This window comes from Petaurus breviceps, unplaced genomic scaffold (assembly GCF_028583685.1).
Source record: "Petaurus breviceps papuanus isolate PSGF00001 unplaced genomic scaffold, PetGlider_PUasm1.0 90752, whole genome shotgun sequence".
Lineage (NCBI taxonomy): Eukaryota > Metazoa > Chordata > Mammalia > Diprotodontia > Petauridae > Petaurus > Petaurus breviceps.
This window is the reverse complement of record NW_027187336.1, coordinates 14,653,424-14,671,800: the sequence shown is the minus strand read 5'-3', so window position 1 is coordinate 14,671,800 and position 18,377 is coordinate 14,653,424. Positions and strand designations below refer to the sequence as shown.

At 36.2% G+C, this 18,377-nt stretch overlaps 1 protein-coding gene across 3 annotated transcripts in view; it reads right to left on the bottom strand.

Moving 5' to 3' along the window:
• HNMT (histamine N-methyltransferase) overlaps positions 1 to 18,377 on the bottom strand; it is a 162,041-nt gene that overhangs the window by 53,713 nt on the left and 89,951 nt on the right. For 2 of the 3 annotated variants that reach the window (XM_069067859.1, XM_069067857.1), the window contains exons 6-7: positions 3,305 to 3,441; positions 1,405 to 1,475 (exon numbers count right to left, since the gene is read on the bottom strand). In XM_069067859.1, coding sequence (XP_068923960.1) covers positions 1,422 to 1,475; positions 3,305 to 3,441 — 191 coding nt within the window. In that variant the 3' untranslated portion in view covers positions 1,405 to 1,421. Of the gene's footprint in view, positions 1 to 257; positions 277 to 1,404; positions 1,476 to 3,304; positions 3,442 to 18,377 lie in introns of those variants that run through there. The other variant, XM_069067858.1, reaches the window with a different exon arrangement.

Genomic DNA, 18,377 nt, shown 5'->3' with positions numbered 1-18,377 from the left:
GAAATCAAGGATGAGAACTAAGAATAGGCCACTGGATCTAGAAATTAAGGGCTTGTTGGTAGCCATATAAATGCAGTTTTAGATAAGAGCAACAAAGTTATCCCAGATGTATAGGGGAAAATACTGCTTATATTACCTTCATAGACTTGATGATTGGAGTCCCTTTAGAGCAGTTTTGAGGAGATATCACAGCAGAAGCTAAGTGTTTAAACTGTGATGATAGCTGTTATTGGAAATGGATTCTAGTGCAGAGATAGAGTCATTTGTGACACCTGGCTGTGAAATAGAAAGCATTCCGATAAATAAAACTTAAGGATGTCTAATATAGAAGTTATGAAAGGCTCATGAAGACTGGAGACAAGACGAGACCTGGAAGTGCTTTTAAGCACTTAACAATGTTTGATAGGTAAAACAAAGTAGAAGCATATTATAGTATAAGTGGAAAACCAAGATTAAGTGGTAATTGATAAAACTAGTTAAAAATTATAGGATGCAAGAATCAAATGAATATTTTAGTGTTTCTACTTTAAAACATCCCATATTTCTAGATTTTTGAACCACCCAAAGAAATAGTTGATTAATTGATATAGCTAATATAGTTTTATTTAGATATAAATGTATAGATCACTAAATTATGCAACCATACAGATTGCGTACAATCCCTTAATATACTACTATTCACCTATTGAAACCTGCTATAATTCTAAACATGATGTAGATAATACCTACCTTATCAATCTTATTTTAATGACAATTACTGCTACAACAGATATTAGAAAAAAGAAATGGTGTTAGAAATGGCCAAATTAGACCTGACCTCCCTGTACTGTATTATCCCACAGGACAGAAAGATACTTCTCTAGAGGAAGCTGACATCTTTGTCATCTTACTGGCACCATGCTTCCCACACTTCCTGTGGACAGAGGGCTCAGGCTTGAGGCAGGGAATAGGCATGGGGGAGAATAACTTTTCTTTCAGAGCTTTTCTGACCACAAGATCATGACTGGGGCACAGGGAGAGTTTGTGCTATATGCGATTCCTGTATCCTTCTACTGTGGAATGTTGTCACTATCTCACTGGCTCAAGTTAATTGAACACCATGGCAGGATCATCGGGGATTTAGAGTGTTAAGTCTATTAAGTTATATTCTTAACAAATCCACAATGTTTGGGGAAGGGAATGAGGAAGACAGGTTATAAGAAAGGAGTAAACTGAAATATTAACCAAGTGAGGATTCAAGAAAGGAGATGATGGATTCTGAAGATCTGTTTTGAATGATCTGAGGGAATTGCAAAAAGGAGACAAACTGTAGTCTACCTATGTGACAGCAAGCTGTCAATGAATATTGGTGAGTCCTAGCAAGTATCAGATACAAAAGAGCCAGGCTGAAGAAAAAAGACTTACCTATCAAATTTATTCTTCTATATTAAGGAGGCTGAGAGGTCAGTGACTGAGAAGCCCAAGAGTAGATAATGCTGTGAGAGAGAAGCATATTTAAAATTGAGCTCCTTTACATTATAAAACTATGTATATCTTTTAATCCATCAATACCACTACTAGGTCAGCATCCCAAAGAAATTTTTTTTAAAGGGAAAAGAATCTTACAAAAATATTTAGAGCAGCTCTTTTGTAGTGGAATTGGAAACTGAGGAGATGCCCATCAATTGGGGAATGGTTGAATAAGTCATGTTATATGATTGTGATGGAATACTGTGCTATCACAAATGATGAGCAGGATGATTTCAGAAAAACCTGGAAATATTTACCTTAACTGGTGCCAAGTGAAATGAGAAGAACCAGGAGAACATTGTATGATGATCACCTGTGATTGACTTAGCTATTCTCAGCAATAAAATGATCCAAGACAATTCCAAAGGACTCATGATGAAAAATGTTATCCACTTCCAGAGAAAGAAATTATAGGGTCTGAATGCAAATTGAAGCATGCTATTTTTCACTTCATTTTTTTTCATGATCTTCATTTTTATCTTTGCTCTGTGTTTTCCTTCACAGCATATGAAAATATATTTTGTATGATTGCACACATATAACCTATATCAAACTGTTTACCCTCTCAAGGAGAAGGAAGTGGAAGGAGGAAGGGAGAGAATTTGAAACTCAAAAATTTTTAAATGAATGTTAAAAGATTGTTTTTACATGTAATTGGGAAAAAATAAAATATTATTATTAAAAAAGGGTTAATATCTTCGGTTAAGGCCACTTTTTTAATACCAATATATAGGATGCAATTTGAATCTGTATTAAAATCTTAGAGATATGGGATAGGTTTCTACTTCAGATTCTTTTGGAATCTGGAATACTACAACTGTAGATTTTCTCCTCTGGATTCTCTTCTTTGAGAGCTAAAGGCAAACTTGCCTTACTTTACTTGTTTTGATACAGACACCATGGTATTTGTATATTTAATTACTCTTGGCCATGTCTAGCACTTTCCAAGTCTTTTCTTAAAGAAGGTATTCATTGATATTTGGGCATGACTGAATAGTCAACGAAAACTTGAATTTGTTCATTTCTTAAGCCCAAACCACATTTTCTATCACATTTTCTCTTTCCCTGTGCCCATCTTTGAGTCAAAGACAATGACTATAAATTATATGTTGATTTGGTTTGAGAGTTTTTGTCAAGTTCTTAATTTTTAAAAAAAATGTTTCTTCACTGTTGTAACCGTTTTTACTGCAGCAATTGATTTTGTAGGAGTAATAGATAGAATAGTGGAATTAGAGTCTGAAAGACCTGATTTCAAATCTTACCACAGACACTAGCTGTATGAAGCTGGATAAGTTGTTTAGTCTTTCTCAGCCTCAGACCTATCTCACAAGATTGCTGTGAGGATTATAACAGGACAATATGTTTAAAATGTTTTGCAAACCTTTAAGCTTCATAGAAATATTAGTTGTTTATCTTCATGGCGATCTTTCTGATTATGAGAATTATAAGCTCTTAAAGTCAATAAGAGCAGAGGGCACAGTTAATTACATTTCTTACTGCTTTTAATGACAAGATGAAATTGATTTCTTTGTCTCCGCAAGGAGAATGTGTGACCCATCCTTTAATTTAGGGTGTTTTAAAAAAAAAAAAATTTGTTCCCAAAGGAATATTTACTTCAAAGCTAAAGTGATAATAAACAGAATCCCTCCTCACACCTTAGAAAAATAAAAATGAAAGGCATAATCCCCTATTACACTATCCTTCAGTCTTTGGAGAGAATAGGGACATTAAATTCATAGTTTAGCTTGGTTCCTATATAGACTGTTCCCAACAAGTTATTAACCCAAAGCCTTACCTTGGACTTGAGGCTTGGGCACCATGGCATCTTAAGGCTTCCTTCCTGGACTGGAAGCAATATCCAGTCAAGAAACCTGTCTCCAACGTCTCCATGGGAAAATCTGGGTGTGAGGATTCCACCATAAACTCCTAGTCCTGAAAAGGATAAAATACAACAAAACCCCAAGTCCACTTTTTGAGGACACATGGTCTAAATGAGAGAAGACTCTAGGGAAAAGTATTATTATTATTTTTTTTTTTTTACCAAATCAGTTCATAGTACACATGCTGTGGGAGAACAAGACCTTTGCTTCTCTGTATGCCAGTGGAAAATGACCCTTTCCATTTTACTTTAATTGTTATCTTCTGTTTCATTAATGAGGAGACTATCAATATTAATACAAGTCAATTCATCCAATGGTATATCAAATCATTGGTCACTATTTAACATTGATACACAGAATACAACCTTTGGAATTCTTAGTGTCCTTCTTCCTATTTCTGCCACTCAGCTACCATCATAACAGGTGAAAATGCTGCACAGGATTGTAGACCTTTTTGTTCATTTTGAGTGGTTTGGACTCATTCCAACTCTAAAACCTATGATCCAATAAATTACCAGATCTGGAAAATGACCTTGTTCACCCAGAAAGCTGAAGTTATCAGGTGTATCCCAGTCTTGGAAAATTCATAGGCTGACAGTCACCTCTTGGGTATACATAATGGGTGAATTTTCAATCAGGGACTGTAATCACTGGCCTAGGATACAATTATTTTATCTACATTGCTGGGAAACCAGAGTTTTAATGTAGAAATTTTGTAGGCTGTGTGGCTGCTGATGGTATGAAAACAATTTAGAAGATTTTCTCATTATCAGAGTCATATAGAGGAGTTTGGTATCAATATTCCAGTGTAGCATATAGTAATAAAGGGAAGCAATATCAATGTTTAGCAGACAATTCAACATCCTCAGTTGTGTGACCCAAAGTTTACTTTTCCCCTCTTGTGTTTGAAACTATGTCAGTTTGAAATTAGGCACACTCAGTCGATGTTTCATGAAAGCTCCATTCTTTTCTTTGGCTTCTCCTTCTATACTAGGACATCTGCAGGTTCTGCTTTGGCATTATTCCTAATTACAGTATTATTAGCTCTCTTTTCATCTGTTCTTGGCCATTTAGCTTGTGTAGACTGGTTTTCCTTGCCCTATTGATAACATGTAAGTCAGTCAGCTGTGGAAACAAATTCATGAGGTGTCAATAGATAACCTCATCCCTTCTTAGTACCCTCATTTGACCCATCTAGAGTTAACTGTCCCTTGAGCCATTTCTTTTGAATTCTAATCTATTATTTAGTATTACCAAAAAAGAAATAATCAACAGGCCATATGGCTTGGGCCTCAGAGTCTCTTGAGTTCTTATTATTCCAATTTGGATGGCAAAGTTAAGGTACAGAATTATTTTTGATAGGCCACATCTCATCTGAAATTGCCATTCAGCAATATCACTGATTGTAAATTCTAGTAGCAATACAGAATAATCTTTCCTCCAGAAATCTGTGTGCCCATGTATACTATCAGCAAAACTGAAATAGCAAGTTTAAAGAGTCTAGATTTGCCACTACCCAGATCAGAGCTGGCTCTATCCATTGTCAAATATCATTGAATGACATATTCCTGATCTTCTTTAATTTGTTCCCACCTAAAGAGATATGAATTTGAAAAATAGTTATCGGGTCCAAGATTCCATGCAATGGAAATGAATTCCATTCAATAATCCTGCCCTGATTATTCCTGAGATTCAGATCCAGCCACTTAGTGATTAATGAGGAGATTTAAGGCAGGGAGACTAACTGAAAAACTATTGCAATAGTCCAAGGCATGAAGTAATGAGGGCTTTTATATACTGGAATACGTTTACCATAAATGTTCTAAAGACTGCATTCCTAGAACTATAATTACAAGTGTAGGGAGGACAGTGGGGAGATAAAACTCTAAATATAAGTAGTTTGAATAAATATCAATTGCTCTGCCTATCCTGAGGGAGGTCAACAGGAAGAAACTGAATCATAGCAAGAGAAAATAAAGAAATATCAAAGGACATGGATAAAGAGAGGGGTACCCTGACATAAATATATGGAAGGCTGGATTCAAGTATTCTGAAGACTACTGGGTGATCAATTCAATTTGATAAACATTTATTAAGCACCTACTATGTACCAGGCACTGTGCTAAGTGCTGAGGATACCAAAAGAGGCAAACGACATTTCCATCCCTCAAGGGGATTACAATCTAATGGGAGTAGGGGAAATGACAACATGCAAACAAATGCATGCAAACCACTTAATCTCTCAGTTCCTGAGGCAACACTCTAAGATTCAAGGTTGCAGATGAGCTACTAAACCATATTAGCAAGAGGAAATTTCCCTGTGCTGAAATTGGTGGTCTGGATTAATTTCTCTTCTTCCTATCTATCTATCTATCTATCTATCTATCTATCTATCTATCTATCTATCTATCTATCCAATCTATCCATTCATTCATTTATTTATTTTGCTACAAGAGATGACTATCTGGGAAGTGGGGAGGAGAGGGATACAGGGGGAAATGTAGGTGATGTAAAAACAAAAGATATCAATAAAAATCTATTTTTAAAAAATGTATTTTCATAGGCAAAGAGCTAGATCAATGTAACTAATTTTCATTCTGCCCCTACTCTGTCTTTTTCCCTCTCCATTACCCCTTGGAAAAATGCTCTGCAAGACAATCTGGTTACTGGCTGTACCATTCTGATCATTTGGATTCTAAGTATGCCACACTGCTTTGGATGAACTGTGAGGAAAAACATTTACCTTTCAGTTCCCTTTTTCATCTTTTCCTACTGCAATTTAGTTGAAATCAAGATGCTGCTTTCTCTCCAGGATTCCAGTTAAGTGAGGTCCATGTGGAGCCCTTAATGCACAATCGAGTCTGTGAATGTGTGGCTCTTAGAATGAGTACTTCATTTAATATGCTGCTAATGGCTACTGTCTTACGGGTGGGGCCTTTACATTTGGTAATTACTTGAATGGGCATCTCCAGGTGGAATGCATACATTAGCCTTCACTTTCCTAATGATTCAAGAAATTCAATCTTTCTTCATTTAAGTCCTCAGCCCTGAAAAAAAAATAATCCCAATTCTTTCCAGGAGAGCATTTTTTTCCATGGACTTCAGTTTTGTTCCTTTTGACTTTCTCAATGAGCAATTAGGAAGAAGAGAGGGAGAACAACAGGAAGCTTGAAAGATGCTGAAACAACTCTTTCCACATTTTCATGAAAGTGTTTCCAACAGAATGTGCTCAGACTACATCTTCTTGAGCCAAATGTAGTTCCAAAAAGGAGGAAAGGATCCAAGAGAGCCCTATCAGACTCCATTAGTTCGCTCTGGCTACAGTGTTTTTAGGGCCTGTGTTGGTGCCTTGTCTGTGAGCCTGGAAGCCTTTAGTTAACAATGTGATTTGGCTGAGGCAGTGTGGTCTAGGGATAGAATGGTTGACCTAAATTCAAACCCCTTTTCTTTTTTTTTTTTAAGCAATTGGGGTTAAGTAACTTGCCCAAGGTTACACAACCAGTTTTTTTTGTGTGGGTGTTAAGTATATGAGGCCAGAACTGATCCTGGGTCCTCCCGACTCCTGGGTCGGTGCTCTTACTCACTGTGCCACCTAGCCGCCCCTCAAACCCCTTTTCTGACACTTACCACTGAGGGACCATGGAGAAATCATTGAGCCACTCAATGTTTCATATCCCTTTTAAGTTATATCTCATTAATATATTATTTAATTAAAGAACCCCTGGACCAGGAGCTAGGAAACCTGTGTTTAAGTCATCACCACATCATTTATTGTGACTTGAGTCATTTCACTTAAACTCTCCCCATCTCAATTTTATCATTTGTCAAATGGGGATAATATTTGCTCTATTTCACAGGACAATAATTATGAGAAAATGCTTTTGTTGAAAAGTGTGATCTTTCCTGTAAGTACAAAGTATTGTTACTATCACTATAATTCAGCAATTTTTTTCCCCAAGTACCCACTACACACAACACTTTATGCATAGCTAATGGCTATGAATAGCAAAGAAAAAAAATTAAGACATACTTCCTGATCCCAAAGAATGTCTAATCATGTGATCATACTGAAAAGACAACAATGACACACATGAAACAGAATGGGAGGAACTAAACAGAAGCCAAGGTACAAAGTCAAGATAGAAGGATAATCAGGGTGTTGTTCTGTCATATATAATTCTTTTTGACCCCAATTGGGTTTGCAAAGATTTTGGAATAGTTTGCCATTTCCTTCTCTAGCTTGTTTTACAAATGTGGAAACAGAGGCCAAGAGTATTAAATGTCTTGACTAGAATCACACAGCTAGTAAGTATCTGAGGCTGGATTCGAACTCAGGAAGATAAGACTTCCTGATTTCCAGGCCAGTTCTCTATCCACTGTGCTGCCCATCTGTGCAGATTTAGAGCTGGGAAGCCTTGGTTCAAATCCCAACTAAAACACTTATTACCTGGAAACATATACAAGTACCTAACTCTTTAAGCTGCAATTTCCTCAACCTCTTTATTAACAGAGGGATGATATTTTCATAACTTATTTCATATATTGTTATGAGAAAGAGTTTGGTAAGTGGAAACTGTCATTATTATAATGATAATAGCAGCACCAGTAAAAGCTTTTCACTTTATTCATTTTAGTTACCAGAAGCACTCACCTGCCAGAGATTCCGAATCCATGGGGCTATGTTTGGATTTATAGAAACTAGTAATTCTGTTGTTGGCATAACAAAAATGGAAATCAGAACAGTGATTGACAGCCCCAACTGTCCTTATTCATTTTTGCTCCTAAATTTATTTTCAGGGTCACCAGGGCCAAGAAGGGAGTTATAATTCCAGGCAGAACCTTAATAGTTTCCCAAAATAGTATTCCTGGAATGATTTGAAGGAGACCCAGACCAGTGTCCCAGGTAAATAATATAACCAAAAGAAATATCAGATTATAACTCAGGTAAGAATTTAGATTGAGTTACTCTGAGCCACCCCCCCCCCCCCCCCCCCCCCCCCCCCCCCCCCCGTACACACACACTTGCCAGGACAGATTTAAAGATGCCTAAGGACTTCTTTAGCTGGCTATGTATGGTTGATTGGGGTTTATATCACAAAAGAGCTAAATATTTCCTCTGGGACTATCTAGGTAAAAGAGCTGGCAAACTCTCCTTTCCACTGAGTGGGAACAGGCACTATAATAACTGAAGAATAACAGATGGTAATGGAGAGCAGCAGCACAGGTATCTAGGGGTAGAAATTTCTAGCAGAGAGCAAGATGTCAGTGAGAATAGAGTATCAGATAGGGGACGCTAGGCAGCATAGTGAATAGAGCGCTGGTCCTGGAGGCAGAAGGATCTGAGCTCCAATTTGACTTCAGACACTTGACACTTTACTAGCTGTGTGACCTTGGGCAAGTCACTTAACCCTGATTGCCTCACCTATCCCCTCAAAAAAAATAGAGGACTTAGGCTTCATGGATAAAGCAATTTACTTAAGCATAGAACCAAAGAACAAGAGAATAAGAAGTTGCTCCTGATACATGTACCCTGGTCATGCATGTTCCTTACACATCTGTTCTACCCTGTGTATTATCACATGTACTCACAGTATGTCTTCTCCCCTAGAAGAATGTATCTCTATAATTACCTGAAAATCTTGTCTCATTTCATAACAGCTAATTAAGTATCTTTTGCTTTGAACTAAAATGTGCCCTAGTCATTTAATAAAAGAAACAAACCAGTGGGAACTTTGAAGTTCTCCCTAGTGGATGTTGAGTGAATGCTGACCCAGTCTCAAACCTAAGGGCACCATTCAGGAGGTCCACATGTGAGGGGACTACACTGGAGGTGCAGATCAAAAGGGTAGAGTTTTCTAGGAGCATTCCTTGGGTTTAGATTTATTCCCAAAGCTAATGAGCACAAAGCCTGAGGCACTGGTCCAACCTCAGCACAGCCAGGGCTACTCATCCCTCTGTGGAAATAACAAAGTCATCTTTGCTGTCCCAGGAGGGCTGACTTTATCTGCATGCATGTAACCACCCCAACGTGTCCCCAGCTAACCTGAAAAGAGTTGTTTATTAGAGTTTCTCCAGATCTGAAGCTCCCAGAAGCCAATGGGCACCATGCTGTCATCATTACACTGTGACAATGTGCCCAGAAGCTACTGCAGGGCTCACTAAATTACAGAGCAAATGTCAGACTTTCTTAGCATTATTACCCGTACATCTTCCATATTCTCTTTATTGGGCTTTTGTATCTTGAGGGGGTCCTAAAAGGATGGAATGGAGGCTTGCTAGGTGCAAACGAGTGCTGTTTGACTATTTAAAGGCACATTTAATTAAACTGGATTCATTGCCTGCATGGGGCAAGTTAAATGAAAACTAAATAGATGGAGTATGATTACATATTATTAAGAAGAGAGACAGCTCTGGAGACCAAACTCTTTTAACACGACATTAAGCTGAGCTCATTTCATATGCACAGTTTAGCACTGGCCTATAAGGAGAACGTGTTTTGAGAAAATCAGCAGAATGGTTATGAGCTCTAAACAGCTTTTAATAAAATGCAATGTTTCAGGGAAGGAACAGTTTCTAAGCTTCACTTAAATATGCTAATTAAGGAAAATGAAGTTTCCCACTGATTCCAGGTTCCCTTTGTTATCATTTCTTCCCACTTCCACTCTGCCCCCTTTTTAAAGAAAATGTCGTATAGTTATAGACAGACAAGCAAGCTTTCCCCTACTTTATATTATGAACTATGAAAGACTTTGCAGACTTTCTTGTTAGAATGACACCTGAGTTTACTCACAACTGGAGAAAAATCCATGTCTGTCAAAGTGGTAACATGATTCAAACTGGGTATCCTGCAGCTGGATGTAAACAGGCTAAAAGTACCCATACTGCACAGAAGCATGACAATAAAGCCAACTGGATAGATGTCACCCAGACAGGCACTGACCATACTTTCAACTACTTGTTGACTCTCCTTTTCCCTGGGCTTTGGGCAAGTGTAGACACTCTACTGCTGAACTCATTATGATAAACTGAATGATGCAAACTCTGAATAATCGCAGAGGAAATGAAAATAAACTCATACAACATGATCTTCAGCCATTTAAAAAAAATTGAGTTCCTTTGGTTTATTATATGTGTTGGCAAACAGGATTTAGAAAAAGGAATCAACTACTCAATAGTAATGTGATTCTACAAATATTTAATGAGTACTTAAGATATATAAAAAGGTGACTATGAGGTAGCTAGGTGACATAGTGGATAGATCTCTGAACTTGGAGTCAGGAAGACAAGGGTTTAAATCCTGACTCATAAATTCACTGGCTGTGTGACCCTGGTTAGGTTACTTTATTTCTCTGAATTTCCATTGCATCATCTGAAAAAATGGGAATAACAAGAGCCTTTTCTTATAGGGTTATTATGAAGATCAATTGAGATAACATTTGTAAAAACTTTGTAAATCTTAAAGCTCTATATTATTTTAAGACGATATGCTGGGTGGTATGGATACAGAGACAGAAACTGCCTTCAAACAGCTTCCATTCTTTTGCAAGAGATGCAAATAAGTATAAAAAAGAAAAAGATTGAGGAGGAAGATAACATTAGACTGGAAGAAATCTGGGAAGGTTCGAAGAAAGAAAAAGCACCTGAGCTTTACCTTGAAGGAAAACAAAGATTTTGAGATTTGGACAACAATGCCTTCCTGGCATTCAGATTAACCTGTATGAAGGCTCTGAGTTTAGGAAATGGTTAGTGGTCCTGTCTGGCTGCAGTAAAAACTTCATGGAGGTGAAATAAGTCTGGACAGGTAGATTCAAGTCATAATGGGGAACTCTTTAAGCTTGAGTCAGGCTAAGGCGTATTCTACATTATGGCCAATGTGGAGCTGCTGTTCTTTGTAGGAACACTGAATTCACTAGCCAATTGCTAAGTGCCGGGGGAGGTCCTGGGGGTAGAAAGATGAAAGAAAATAGTCTTTATGTTCAAGGAATTTACCTTTATTTGGGAGAGAAACATGGAAAATCAAATTCCAAATATACTTTAAAAATACATTGGGGAGGGCATTAGAGCAATTCAAGGGATCAGGAAAGGCACTTGGCATCAGGATAGGAGGTGGCACTTGAGTTGAGGAAGGCCTCATTATTAGCATGAAGAACAAATTGTGTCAAAGCAGGGGAATGAGAGGTGGAATGTGACATACAAGGAAGTTTTAGCTAGACCATAAAATGAATGAAAGGGAATCATGTACAATAAACCTGAAAAGGTGAGCTGAACCTGGATTTTCAAGGGCTTTAAAAGCCAAACAGAAGAATCTGGGGTTTTTTATACTAAAGGCTAGAGGAGTTTCCTGAGAAGGGCAATGAATTGGTAAGAACTGTGGTTTAGGAATAGTAATTTGTCAGCTACATAAGGGAAATTTTTTAAAAGGGAGATTACAGACTGGGGAAGAAACCTAATTGTTAGTGTAATGGTCCAGGTAGCAAGTGATGAGGCTCTAAATCAGGGAGATAGACATGTGAATGGAGTGACAAAGATGGATGTGAAATATATTGTGAAAGCTGGCCTAGACAATTGCTGGAGATGAGGGATGGGGAAGGAAAGAGTCAAGAATAATTCTAACATTACATACATGGGTCACTGAAAGAATGGTGGTGACCCAATAGAAATAGAAAACTGCGGACAAGTAGAGGGTTTTGGAAGAAAGATAAGACTTCTGTATCAAAAAAGTTGAGTTTGGGATGTTTATGGGAAATACAGATGTAGAAGTCTAATAATCACTTGGTGATACAGTACAGGGGTTCAGGAAAAAAGACTGGAGTTAGATTATTATCTCCATGGAGGTGATTTTTGAACAACTGGGGACTAATGGGATTGCCAAGAAAGAGAATATAAAGAGAAAAAGAGAAGGGGGCCCAGGGTATACTCCTGTGGCATGCCCATACATAAAGGGTAGGAAAAAAATTTGATCTTGCAAAGGAGACTGAGAAAGAGGGATAAGAAGGTAGGATAAGAACTAGGAAATAATAACCAAGGGAGGAAATGATATGTCAAAACAACCCAGGGAGAAAATAATATACAAAAGGAGGACAGTAGTCAATTGTGTCAAATATTATAGAGAGGTGAAGAAGGACAAGAACTGAGAATTCTATGGATTTGTCAATCGACACCTTATTGGTAACCATAGGGTAAGTCCTTTTAGTTGAATTATTAAGTTGGAAATTCAGTTGCAGGGGCTATCACAGTGAGAAAATGGAGATGATAGCAGACAGCTTTTTCTAGGAGAATGACTAGAAAAAGAATAGATAAAGGACTATAGTATTATGGGATGTTTGGATGAAGTGAAGGTTTTTGGAGACTAGAGATCTGAGCATGTTTGTAAGTAGCTTGCAAGTAGTCACTGGAAAAGGAGAGAAGAAATTATCAAAGGACCAAATCTCCAGAGAAGATCTTGTTGAGAAGAAAGATTGGTAGCAGGGAAATCTATTAGATGGCTAATATAGTAATCCAGGTGCATAGTATTGAAAGTTTGAGCTAGGCTAGTAGTTGTGCAAATAGAGAAAAGGGAACAGAAAAAGATGCAAGACATTATAGACATAGAAGTGGCAAGAATTAGTAGCTGTTAAGAGTTCATTCACATGGGAGGGGAAAGTGATTTAGCAGAGAAGACAGAGTGGCAGGGAGAAGATTAGCCAAGTTCTTCCCAATACCTCCTCCATAGAGATCTAGACAATGTACTGGATATAGTCCTGAAAAAGAATCGCAGTGAGTCATTTTTCAAACCCAGCTGAGCATAATGAGAGAGAAAGAGGTCTGTGGACTAGAAATGATATGGCCAGGAGCTCACCCCCAGGCAAATCATTCCAGCACACAGGAACTGAAAGAGGACTGTGACTATGCTAATAGGCAAGAAGAGGTTTGGGACTCATATTGGGACATCCTGACCTTGTACAGGATGTGGGAACTGGTACTAATTAGTAGCTCTCTCACTCACTACCCAGTTCCAAGACAAAGATCTAGAGCAGAATGATGAATGAACCTGTTCCTAGAGGTGATATTCTCAGGTAAGGCGCAGTTTTAGGCTATAGGCCTGCTGAGATAGAAATGAGTTCAGAAGTAAACAATAGTTGTGTTGGGTCTTATCTCTAGCCTCAAGCCCAACATAAAGTCTACACTGGAATAACCAGTGCAGGAATCTAGACCAAACATAAGAGTTTATTTCTGTCACTCTGAACCTACAGAGCTTTCCAGTTGTCTGAGAGGGGCTGATTCTGGCAGCAGTCTATTAGAACGTCCAGTCATGGGGAACATAACAAACATGGGAAAGATAAAGGATTGTTAGACTAACCCAAACTCGGGTCAACAATTTACAGAACTCAGACCAAGAGGGCAGTGATCAGACTTTGCCTTGGATAAAATCACTTTAGGAGCACTGAAAGCTTGCAACTCTTCAACCTGAGTGGCCCTTGAACACAACTTTGAGTACCCCCAAGAAAGTAGCATAAGCATCCAGGAGAACAAAAGCCCAGTGGAGGCATTCCCCACTCTCACCCCCAGAAGAGTATATATAGTCTGGCCCTAACATAAAGTTCAAAGCAAGTAGGCTGGAACAATGAGTAAACAACAGCAAAAAGGATCATACCATAAAGAGCTATTATGGTAACAAGCATTGAAGACACAAACCCAGAAAAAGAGAATGACTCCAAAACCTCTCTAAGTAAAGACTTAAAGAAAAACACAGTTTTTATGAAAGTATAACTGGAATTCCTAGAAGATTTCAAACAAGAGTTTAAAAAATAATGAAAGCAAAGAAGCACAAAACTAATCAAAGTAAAAAAAAAAACTCCTTGAAATTTAGAATTTACAAAATGAAGCTAATGACTCCATAACAAGAAATATTAAACCAAAATCTAAAGACTGAAAAAAAATAGAAGTGTATAAATAAGGCATTTTAGAGCAAAAATAATTGACCTGGAAAGCAGACTGAATACAGGTAATTTAAGAATAATTGGATAATGAAAGTGAGTACCACAAAAAGATCTTAGATATCATATTTAATGGAATCATAAAAGAAAAACTATTTAGATCTCTTGGATCCAGAGGGCAAAAGAGAAATAGAAATAATCCACTAGTCATGTCCTGAAAACAATCCCCAAATGAAAACTCTAAGGAATATTATAGTCAAAATTCAGGGCTTCCAGGTGAAAAAATTAGTAACACAAGCAATCAGAAAGAAAGAAATCAAGTACCAACAGTCAGAATCATACATAATTTGCCACCCACCACTATAAAGAAGCCAAAAGATAAGAGAGTTATAATCAACAATAACTTATCCATCAAAACTGAATATAAGCTACTGGGGCCTACAGGATGGCTTTTTAATGAAATAGATGATTTCCAAGCATCCTAATGAAAAGACCAGAGATGAATTTTAACTTTGAAATACAAACACATTTGTAAAGAGGAACATAAAAAGGTAACCATGAGTGAGACATTATATGGTATTAAATAAGGACAAATTATTAGTATTCTGTCATGGGGGAAATGATTCATATCATCATCAGGGGTAAATAGAGGGCATCTAATTAAATATAGTAACTGAGAGTGATTCTATTATGTTTCTATGACCTTGAAAGAATAAAAGAAGGAGAATGTACTGTGTTGGGAAGAGAAGGATGGGCAAAATTATTTCACTTGATTGAGGAACAATATACTTATGATACTTATACAAGTGTATAAGAAGAAGAGATGAGAGGGAATAGGCAGCACTTGAACTTCACTCTTATTTGAACTGATCAAAGGAGGTAAAAAGGCACATAATTTAAAATAGAAATATAATTTACTCACCAGGAAAAAGGGAGAAGTGAAATGAAGGAACAAGAGGGAGAAAAGATTAAGAGAAAGGTTAGTCAGAGGCAAAATAAATACTTAAACAAAGAAGGGAAATGAAGATATGGAAAATTATGAGAGAATGGGATGGAAGAAAGATGCAATTAATAAACATAACTGTGGAGGCGAATGGGATGAATTCATCCACATAATGGAAGAGGGTAGCAGAGTGCATTAGAAACTAGAATTTAACAATATACTGTTTATGAGAAACACTTAAAGCATAAAGGTGCCCATGAAGATAAACTAATCTTGCTGAAGGAAGAGAAAAAGGGAGGAAAGAAAGAAGGAAAGAAAAAGAAAGAGGGAAGGAAAGAAATAGAAACAAAAGAGTTCCAATAATGATCTCAGATGTAGCAAGGCAAAAATATTTACTAAAAAGAGATAAATTGAGAAAGGACATTTTACTCAAAGATACCAGAGATAACTAATTACTCCTAGTGCACATATGTACCAACTGACATAGCATCTAAATTCTTAAAGGAAATGTTAAATGAGTTACAGGGAGAAACAGACATATGGGACCTCAAATTAGACTGCTTGGACTTAGATGAATCTAACAACAACAACAAAAGCAAAAAATGAGTGAATGACTTGAACACAATTTTAGAAAAAATAGAAATGATAAGACTTTGGGGCATTATTAAATGGGGAAAGAAAGTGAATAGCTCCTGCATAAAAAGCTGGCCACATATCAGGGCACAAAAACTTCACAAAAATTCAGAAAAGTAGAAGTCCTAAATATCTTTTATGAAACACAATGATATAAAAATCATATTCAATAAAGGGCTACTGATGAAATAACTAAATGAAACTAGATGAAATAACTAAAAATCAGTTAGAGATTAAAAGGCTTAATCCTAAAGAATGAGTGGATCAAAGAAAATAATTCCAATTAATATGCCAATAAAACTAAGTGAAATATATAAATATTTCCCAAAACATATAGCTCCCAGTTTAATAGAATAAGAAATAAAAGGCTTAAATTATCCAATCCTTGGAAAAGAAATGAGCAACCTATAAATGTCCCTAAGGGGGGGGGGGGCACAAATGGGTTCATATGGATTCATAATCAAATTCTATCAGACAGTAAAAGGAAATTTAATTTTAATGTGATATAATTTGTTTAAAAAAAACATAGGAAAACATGGACCCCTACCAAATTCCCTCTATGATGCAAATGTGGTTTTAATACTTAAATGAAAGAGAGTCAAAACAGAGAAAGAAAACTTGGCCAATATCTCAAATTAATATCAGTTCAGAAGTTTTAAATAATATGTTAACAAGGATACTAGAGCAATAGAACATAATCATTGTTATATTTTATTACCAGACAAGATTTGTACTAGAATGTATTACTGATTCAATATTAGGAAAAGCCTAATTTTCTATATTAATAATTACATAAAAATAATATTATTAGATCAATAGATGCAAAAAAAGTATTTTGACAAGATTAAACACCTATTCCCATTAAAAAGGGGAAGAAATGACTATTCCTTTAATATGATAAATAGTTTCTGTTCAAAAACAAAATGTAGCATCATCTATAATTGAGATAAACTAGATCTTCCAGTAAGATCAGGAGAAGTGCAATGATATCAACTATCAATTAAACTACTCAATATAGATCTAGAAATGCTAGCTTATAGAAACAAGAGAATAAAAATTAATTGAGTAAATAAGCATAGACAAATAGGAAATAAAATTATCACTTTTTTTCAGATGAAATGACAGCTTGTTTAAAGAAATGTAATCAAGAAAAATAAATTAATGGAAACAATTACCTTAATGTTTCACGATATTTAAAAAAAAACCTTAAATTCATCATTTCTTTTTGTATTACCAAACAAATATGGCAGAAATAGATAGAAAGTGAAATTCCATTTCAAATAACCATAGAAAATATAGAATATTTGAGAGTCTACTTGAAAAGCCAGACTCCACAAATACAACTATAAAACAGTATTTACACAAATAAAATCAGATCTAAGTTACTAGATAAATGTTAATTTCATATGGGCAGGCCAAATCAATGTAATGAGCGGCAATACTACCTACATTATTTATTTAGTGCCATACTGTTAAATTTATGTCTAAAAAAGAAAATTTCTGAGGCTTATTATTTCTAGGAGTAATCACCAAGTTACCATTAAATTAGATCAACTAATTCTTCAGTGATTAGTGACAATGTGACAGGTTTACACAGTTTATCTTTATTATGAAAAAAAAGAATTATATTTATCAGGCTCATTAATAGGATTTACAGAGAAGTAGGCAGATTGGCAATATTCAGTTGCTAGGCACATAGCGGTCATAGCAGGGAGTTTGTAAGGGGGATAACTGCTAGATTCAATATTTCATTGTTTCAGAACTCAGTCTATCATTATGTTAATCTTTTTGAGAAGTATCTTTCAGTGATATCTTAAAGATTTCTACTATGTGTCTATGTAGTTCACTGAAAAAGAATTAATTTACTAAAAAGAGGAACTTGTGGTGAGCTCCAGTGGTCTGAAAAGGGTAATTTGACCTTTAGTAAAGAGTCCAATGATATTTTAGCTTAATCCTACAACCAAACTAAGATAAATCAAAGTTATCAGTATTATCTGATTTAGTGGTTACCTTTTTCAATACCAATCAATCTTCCAAATAATTATTTTATAGAAGTAACTTTTAAAAATGTTACAAAATTCATCTAGAGGAACAAAATGTCAAGATTCATATGACAAGTAGCAAAAAAAGGAGGAAAAGGGGGGGGGTCTAGCAGTTGATCAGTGGAAGAATTTAGATACTAATATACAGAAGCAAATAAGCATAGTAGCTTAGTGTTTGATAAACCCAAATGTCAGAATCATTGAGTTAAGAACTCACTATTCAACAAAACTGTTCAGGAAATGGAAAAGTGTGATAGAAACTAGGTGTAGATTAATGTCTTATAACATATATCAAGATAAGCTCCAAAATGGGCACATGACAGACATAGAAAGTGACATAAAAAAAGTAAAAGAGCAAGGAAAATATCTGTAAGATTAACAGATAGAAAAAAGTTCATGACCAAATAAGAGAGAGAGAGAGAGAGAGAGAGAGAGAGAGAGAGAGAGAGAGAGA